Here is an 8,704-nt window from a genome sequence, read left to right on the forward strand (position 1 = left end):
AGTAGTATGCACCATGTGAACCATTTTACAATTTTGGAATTGCGGAGAACGTTTTATAAAAGGAACTTGCCGGCCAAGTTTTACACCATGGCCAAAAACAACATCTATTTTGTGATCTTGGGGTGGGAAGCACAACCAGTCAAGAGGTTCACTGAAGCCTGGTTGTCGCCCTGCTTCAAGAAGATTGATCCCAAAACTTTGGGCTGCCTTTTTATCTTCATCTCTGCAAGCACCCTCTGGGACCAACAAAGAAACTCTCACATTTGGCTGTTGTGACAGATGAATTGCAAGCTCTCTGTTTAATGTTGACAACCCCCCAGCCGATGAATTCCATTCACTCCCTAAAAGAGTAATGTCCAGTGCTTCCTTGCTTTGGGCAAAAATCTCCTCTGCTTCAATAGAAAGTCCTTGTGACATGATTTCAATTCCATGTGACAGAAAACTGAAATGGTTTACAATATAAACACTGAGTATTAACACCATTTACCATATTTACAGCCAAATATTTATACTGATATGAGGTAATTATGGCAAACGTTTAGGAGGTGGGTGATGAGTAGTGAATGGGCAATGGACGAATGAAGTTTGCACAAATTTGCCTTTATTACTTTCTAGACTACACAAGCAAAGAATGGAACAGGTATTGTAATGAATCTTATCCGACCAACATGTCGGTCAATGTAACGGTCAACGTGACAGTCAATGCATCAGCCAACACATTCACTATTAAACCAAACTGAAGTGTCAACCAACTCACAACCTGTGCATCGGCCGACACATCATCGACACTCACAAAACAACCCCAATCCAGATAGTGGCGCACACACAAACAATGTGGAAGGCTTGTGGGCATTGGTTAAGAGAAAGCTGAAGTCGATGTTGGGCACCCTGCACCAACACGTCCCAAGCTACTTGGACGAATTTACCTGGTTCAGGAACTTTGCTGCGGCTAGATCATTTGATCAGCTGCTGCAAGACATAGATCGCTGAACAGTTTGCAGTACAGTGAACGAAACGAGTTAACAAAACAGCTCTTTTAGGAACCACTACATTTATAAAGTCAGTGGCCAATAAAGAGTTCTCTTTTAATAACTAAAGGTTTTTACTGTAGTAGTTTTCTCTCTCAATATGCCGGTTATTTCATTACCTGATTCAGTTTGATTAGCATCTGTGTCCACTGGTAACTTCCAACGATTGGCACAACTAAACAAAACCATTTAACATGTATTTGAGGGGATTGGGTCAAGGTAGTGAGAACTCATGGGGATTGGGTTGAGTTAAGAAAACAAAATGGCGTTGACAGCAATGAACATAAAAATTGCTTATTTTCAGCCCAGATATGACAAAGTTAAACAATTGCTCACATGTTATGCAGGGTGATAAGGAAGTTCAAAAGGTCCTTAAAAAACACAAAGCCGACACATTGCTGACAGTCGCCTTATACGATGACCGACGCATTTACCGACGTGTTGATTGACACGTTGTTTGGGGTCAGATTCATTTCAATTACCCGAGAATGGAACAAATATATTATTTCCATCAAAACTCTTTGTCATTATCCAAACATGGAGATTTATGGGGTAAAATAAAACACTGACCAACAGTTTCAACTTCATATTAATGAGCACAGAAAGTCCAACTAATCTTACATAAAAAAATGTACATATCTCTAATACCAAACCAGTAAGTGCCAGTACACTAAAAACCTTTTTATTTCAAAATTACATGTGCTTATCGAATATCCTGACCCAGTGTGCAGGTTAAAGGACTGTTACTGCAGTGGACCATAATAACAGCTACCAGTTGTTACTTTTGAAACGCCAAGGCTGCTGCCTAAGAAAATTTTAAAGGGGCCCTCAGAGCTAAACGCTGAGAACTTAGGAGCCCAACATATGAAGTGAAAGGTGTTGCTGTGAAAAATGAAGGCGCCCAGAGCTATTCTTTGGGAGCCCCAGGCTACCGGGCTCCTATTAGGCAACAGCCTTGAACGCTTTTTTTTTATTTCTTTTTCATTAGATTTTACGATTACTGTAGCTACGCAATCGTTTTCGTTTTAGTTAATGTTTGATTTAATATCACGTTCAACAGTGTACTATAATTATTGCCTACTCGTTATATAATTCAGTCTGGCTTGTTTCTCGGATTACACACTTATTGAAAACAGGCTTTAGTCCCTTTGTGGAGTTGTATCATCAGATTGCACTACTCAATCTCAATAATTTCTATGATTGCTACGCTTTGTCCCAAGCATATTAGGAGCTAGACCAAAGTAAGTCTGAATTATGTTTTTTTCATGCTCAGTTTAGTTTCGCATAAGTTAGTTTCATGAATTTGATCTCTTTTTTTCCTCTCTTCTTTTTTAGTCAGAACAGGATTTTTGTTCTGTAAAGCGCTTTAGAATATTTTATAGTTTTAGCACTATATAAGTGTTATTTATTATTACTATTATTATTTATAGTTTGTTTCATTGCTAGCCATCAGCGCTACATTTAAGTACGGTATTATTTTTAGTTTCGTTTCGTTTCCACTTGTCTTTTAGTTCGAACCTCAAGAATCACACAAGCTATGCAGTATACATTTTGATTCTACACATGATACTTGTGCATTTGCCCATGCTCCATAATTTTTGCTACGCAACCCTGTGACCCTTGGGAGGTCACACCAGTAATTTTAAAATGATAAACACATACAACTACCCCCCGGTATGTCTACGATTCAAAGTTTTCCATGCGGAACGTGTGCAAAAAAAAATAATTTGGACCTGCAAAACCCTGAGTACCTCAAGTAAAAATGAGGGCCATACGTCTCGATAAATTACTAAAAAATCAGAGGGATACAATTGAGTGTACCTTTGCAGTCCTTTTGCTTCGTCTGTGATGTACAATTTCTTCAAATGCCAAGTACATCAAACTTCTCAGATCCTCACAAAATTCAAATTACAAGTCAGAATGAAATATAGTGACAGAAACTTTGATGAACTCTCACTTGATCTTTCTCTGCGACTCTGTAACACGATAACATAGATCGGTAAGGTAACATTTAAGCAGTAGGAAATGTTAAGTAAGGTTAAGTTTACATAATTGCCACTGCTCAAGATCTGCAGAAGCAAACAAAGTTTTTGTGTACAAGAGCCTGGTTGAAAATGCTCATACCCGAAGGCCAAATGCAAGAAAAATATGCTGATAAAGAGCTCTTGATCCTCATATTATCACAAGAAATTAATTTTCCAACAGAAGGATGTGGTGTCCATCGCGTTTCCTTGCGAAATAGCAACTACTTTGAAGATCGACACTGATTCTTCGCGTCGCAGGAGAAATTATGATTATAAACCGGAAGTAACTTCAAGGACACTACTTTCAAAAACGCTACCAAAATGAAATTAAAGCGGCTATTAATATACCTTCTAGGATAGCCCTAACAATCCCTGCTAGGTTTTCATCGGCGTTGCCAAGGGATAAACACGGTTTTTATGCCACCTATACAATCCATCCTGCTGCCTACAGGTGCCTACGAGAATTCTTTCTCAGACCACTGACGATGGCCGCTAGGCTCTGGGGACGAGATCTAGTCCTCAGAGCGGCCCGGCTCTTTTAGGTGTCCATTCTCGTTCCCAGACAGGTCTCAAAAACCACTGAGCATGCTCACTTATTTCCCGCCATCAATGTTTCAAAATGGCGGACGACAAATGAGATTTCCCCACGTACTTTAACCTCTCACCAGGCCGCTCGTACATTTGTTCAAATTTTAATAATCGGTTGAGTTGCGCCTTCGACATTTCTAGTTTACCTCTGTACGAAGTTTAGAGAGATCGGCGGTTGTTTTCCAAAAGATATTGTCCCTTATCTGGTTCCTTCTCGCGTAAATGTTGGCTGCTAGTGGAAGATGAACCGGACTCTGTTTTTCTATGAAATTTCCAGCTTGTGCAAACTTATCATGTGTAATTTTCGAGCTTAACAAATTTGCATACATGTGTTGAAATGTGATACGGGGAGAATTTTGTGGTAGCGCATAAGTCACGCAAATAAACAGGTCTGTAGGAAGCGAGCTTGAGTTCAACAAAATGAGCCCCAAAATCAGCAAAAAATTGTCAATGAATAATAAAGTAGCTGCTATTTCCAAAATGATGGAATTACCTGGTGATAAATAACCTCGTCTTGGAGAGTAAATTTTTGACTTTGCAGAAACAATGGTGGGCGATTGTGATCTTTGTTTTGAATTCGCTCATTTATTGTCAAACTTTAGAACACTTGACAGAAAAAGAAACTTACGAAAACCCGGTATCTTGCCATCATTTGAAACAGATGCTTCACTTTAGTAAACTTTAGTATTACAAAGCTGTCAGATGCTCAGAGGGCACGCTTAAACTTGTGGTGAAAGAAGTTGTGAGGCAGCTTGAAAATTATCAACATGTCAGCCCAGAAGCATATGTTTCTCACTTCCCATTTATTTTCTTCAATCTTTTTGGGTTCAGTACTTTGCTAGTAACCACATGTCTTCTCAGGCTATTTACCCAAGACTTCTACCATGCCACTACAATGATAGACAATACCAAAACAATATCGTGCACTGTTAGAGCTACATATTACGGAAGGACAACTTGAATCTCCTGGAAGACAACACACAGCTCAGTTGACATTTTATATGGAATAAATCGCTGTGTTACTTCACTACCAACGTAAGCAATGCGTGTCTAGTTTTTCTAAAGAGGACAGGAATTTCTTCTTTCTACAAATGATTAATTAACAGGCCGGTAGCCAGGTTTTTAACCCCAGAAAAGGATCTGTTTCGTCAAACGAATGTGTGAGGACCTGTGAGCCAAAGGGCCTCTGCTGGTAAGACGTCTGGGTGACCTCTTAAATGGTCTTCTTAATGACCCCCCAACTTGAAAAAAATTGTCTGGAACGGTGCACGTTCCACAGGCAACCCAGTGTACCCTCACGGAGGATCTAGTTACTTTCTAGACTGCACAAGCAAAGAATGGAACAGGTATTGTAATGAATCTTATCCGACCAACATGTCGGTCAATGTAACGGTCAACGTGACAGTCAATGCATCAGCCAACACATTCAATATTAAACCAAACTGAAGTGTCAACCAACTCACAACCTGTGCATCGGCCGACACATCATCGACACTCACAAAACAACCCCAATCCAGATAGTGGCGCACACACAAACACTGTGGAAGGCTTGTGGGCATTGGTTAAGAGAAAGCTGAAGTCGATGTTGGGCACCCTGCACCAACACGTCCCAAGCTACTTTGACCAATTTACCTGGTTCAGGAACTTTGCTGCGGCTAGATCATTTGATCAGCTGCTGCAAGACATAGATCGCTGAACAGTTTGCAGTACAGTGAAGGAAACGAGTTAACCAAAAAAGCTCTTTTAGGAACCACTACATTTATAAAGTCAGTGGCCAATAAAGAGTGCTCTTTTAATAACTAAAGGTTTTTACTGTAGTAGTTTTCTCTCTCAATATGCCGGTTATTTCATTACCTGATTCAGTTTGATTAGCATCTGTGTCCACTGGTAACTTCCAACGATTGGCACAACTAAACAAAACCATTTAACATGTATTTGAGGGGATTGGGTCAAGGTAGTGAGAACTCATGGGGATTGGGTTGAGTTAAGAAAACAAAATGGCGTTGACAGCAATGAACATAAAAATTGCTTATTTTCAGCCCAGATATGACAAAGTTAAACAATTGCTCACATGTTATGCAGGGTGATAAGGAAGTTCAAAAGGTCCTTAAAAAACACAAAGCCGACACATTGCTGACAGTCGCCTTATACGATGACCGACGCATTTACCGACGTGTTGATTGACACGTTGTTTGGGGTCAGATTCATTTCAATTACCCGAGAATGGAACAAATATATTATTTCCATCAAAACTCTTTGTCATTATCCAAACATGGAGATTTACGAGGTAAAATAAAACACTGACCAACAGTTTCAACTTCATATTAATGAGCACAGAAAGTCCAACTAATCTTACATAAAAAATGTACATATCTCTAATACCAAACCAGTAAGTGCCAGTACACTAAAAATCTTTTTATTTCAAAATTACATGTTCTTATCGAATATCCTGACCCAGTGTGCAGGTGAAAGGACTGTTACTGCAGCGGACCATAATAACAGCTACCAGTTGATACTTTTCAAATGCTTTTTTTAAATTTCTTTTTCATTAGATTTTATGATTACTGTAGCTACGCAATCGTTTTCATTTTAGTTAATGTTTGATTAATATCACATTCAACAGTATACTAGTGATAATTATTGCCTACTCGTTATATAATTCAGTCTGGCTTGCTTCTCGGATTACACACTAAGTGAAAACAGGCTCTAGTCTCTTTGTGGTGTTGTATCGTCAGATTGCACTACTCAGTCTCAATAATTTCTATGATTGCTACGCTTTGTCCCAAGCATATTAGGAGCTAGACCAAAGTAAGTCTGAATTATGTTGTTTTCATGCTCAGTTTAGTTTCGCATAAGTTAGTTTCATGAATTTGATCTCTTTTTTTCCTCTCTTCTTGTTTAGTCAGAACAGGATTTTTATTCTGTAAAGTGCTTTAGAATATTTTATAGTTTTAGCGCTATATAAGTGTTACTTATTATTACTATTATTATTTACAGTTTGTTTCATTGCTAGCCATCAGCGCTACATTTAAGTACGGTATTATTTTTAGTTTCGTTTCGTTTCCACTTGTCTTTTAGTTCGAACCTCAAGAATCACACAAGCTATGCAGTATACATGTACTATCAAACCGCTACCAATCGCTGCCGTTCTATTAAAATAAACAGTGTTTGTATGAATTCATCTCATTACATTTCGATTCAACACATGATACTTGTGCATTTGCCCATGCTCCATAATTTTTGCTACGCAACCCTGTGACCCTTGGGAGGTCACACCAGTAATTTTAAAATGATAAACACATACAAGTACCCCCCGGTATGTCTACGATTCAAAGTTTTCCACGCGGAACGTGTGCAAAAAAAATAATTTGGACCTGCAAAACCCTGAGTGGCTGAGTGGCTGTTGCAAGGGGAGGCAGTATGATGGGTTGTTTGTGGGATGGACTAGTGATCAAACTCCTGCCTTTAATTTGATAAGTAAATAACATAAAACGTAAATTAGAAACATCTAACCCTTGGAACACACCTCAAGTAAAAATGAGGGCCATAGGTCTCGATAAGTTATTAAAAAATCAGAGGGATACAATTGAGTGTACCTTTGCAGTCGTTTTGCTTCGTCTGTGATGTTCAATTTCTTCAAATGCCAAGTACATCAAACTTCTCAGACTCTCACAAAATTCAAATTTCAAGTCAGAATGAAGTATAGTGACAGAAACTTTGATGAACTCTCACTTGATCTTACTCTGCGACTCTGTAACACGATAACATAGATCGGTAAGGTAACATTTAAGCAGTAGGAAATGTTAAGTTAAATAAGTTTAAGTTTACATAATTGCCACTGCTCAAGATCAGAAGCAAACAAAGTTTTTGTGTACAAGAGCCTGGTTGAAAATGCTCGTACCCGAAGGCCAAATGCAAGAAAAAATATGCTGATAAAGAGCTCTTGATCCTCATAATATCACAAGAAATTAACTTTCCAACGGAAGGATGTGGTGTCCATCGCGTTTCCTTGCGAAATAGCAACTACTTTGAAGATCGACACTGATTCTTCGCGTCGCAGGAGAAATTATTATAAACCGGAAGTAACTTCAAGGACACTACTTTCAAAAACGTTACCAAAATGAAATTAAAGCGGCTAAATATACCTTCTAGGATAGCCTTAACAATCCCTGCTAGGTTTTCATCGGCGTTGCCAAGGAATAAACACGGTTTTTATGCCACCTATACACTCGATCCTGGTGCCTACGAGAATATCTTTCTCAGACCACTGACGATGGCCGCTAGGCTCTGGGGACGAGATCTAGTCCCCAGAGCGGCCCGGCTCTTTTAGGTGTCCATTCTCGTTCCCAGAGATGCGATCCCCTTGGCCAGCGCCACGGATCGATCCTTGGTGCTCGCCAAGAGGATCGCAGCTCTGGGAACGAGAATGAGTGGAATCTGAAGCAATCAAGTGGTAGTAGTAAATTTCTTGAGAATGAAAGACATGTTGTGTGGCGGGAGAATCGGCAGCAACCTGTGGATGGTTTCATGGCCTGCTTTTGTAGCGTTTTGAATTCAACAACCTGACTCATCAGCAACCTGGTTCCCAGGGTTTCTCTTGGGGAGAAAGACCTTGGTGCAGGATGGTCACGTGACACTCCTCGACAAACATTTTTCCACTAGGGTAGGGTTTTCGTTATATTTTGATCACGCAACTGGTCAAAAGCGTATTCGTTTAACAAGGCATTTTAAAAATAAATAATCTTTACTTCACACCTGCAATGCAAGTTAAACAAAAGTCAAAAGAGCTGATGATATATTCCCACAGGAGAAGAATTTCCACCACCCTGCTAGCAGAGCCTTTCTTTTGCTTGCTCGATTTTGGCGTTCTCGAAAAAGATTGCATCAATCGAGTAAGATCTTTGTTGAGTATGCGCTTCATGTTGCCAGGATATCGATACAGTCTCGAACCCAAGCCTAATATGCCAGATCTCGCCATTATCTTGGTTTTTCACGGTACAGCGGGCTCAATTATAAACACCGATTTTATCACTAAACGGATGCTCGCACAAGAAAAACCGGTTT

At 39.5% G+C, this 8,704-nt stretch overlaps 1 protein-coding gene across 3 annotated transcripts in view; it reads right to left on the minus strand.

The window, feature by feature from the left end:
* LOC138003582 (uncharacterized) overlaps positions 1-7,912 on the minus strand; it is a 75,697-nt gene extending 67,785 nt beyond the window's left edge. For 2 of the 3 annotated variants that reach the window (XM_068849707.1, XM_068849709.1), the window contains exons 1-6: positions 7,786-7,912; positions 7,237-7,391; positions 5,495-5,550; positions 2,850-3,004; positions 1,148-1,203; positions 1-442 (exon numbers count right to left, since the gene is read on the minus strand). The exon at positions 1-442 is cut by the window's left edge and continues 817 nt beyond it. In XM_068849707.1, the coding sequence (XP_068705808.1) occupies positions 1-417 (417 nt within the window). In that variant the 5' untranslated portion in view covers positions 418-442; positions 1,148-1,203; positions 2,850-3,004; ... (1 more) ...; positions 7,237-7,391; positions 7,786-7,912. The remainder of the gene's footprint in view (positions 443-1,147; positions 1,204-2,849; positions 3,005-5,494; positions 5,551-7,236; positions 7,392-7,785) is intronic. The other variant, XM_068849708.1, reaches the window with a different exon arrangement.
* Between the last annotated feature and the right edge of the window lie 792 nt (positions 7,913-8,704).

This window comes from Montipora foliosa, chromosome 5 (assembly GCF_036669935.1).
Source record: "Montipora foliosa isolate CH-2021 chromosome 5, ASM3666993v2, whole genome shotgun sequence".
Taxonomy (NCBI): domain Eukaryota; kingdom Metazoa; phylum Cnidaria; class Anthozoa; order Scleractinia; family Acroporidae; genus Montipora; species Montipora foliosa.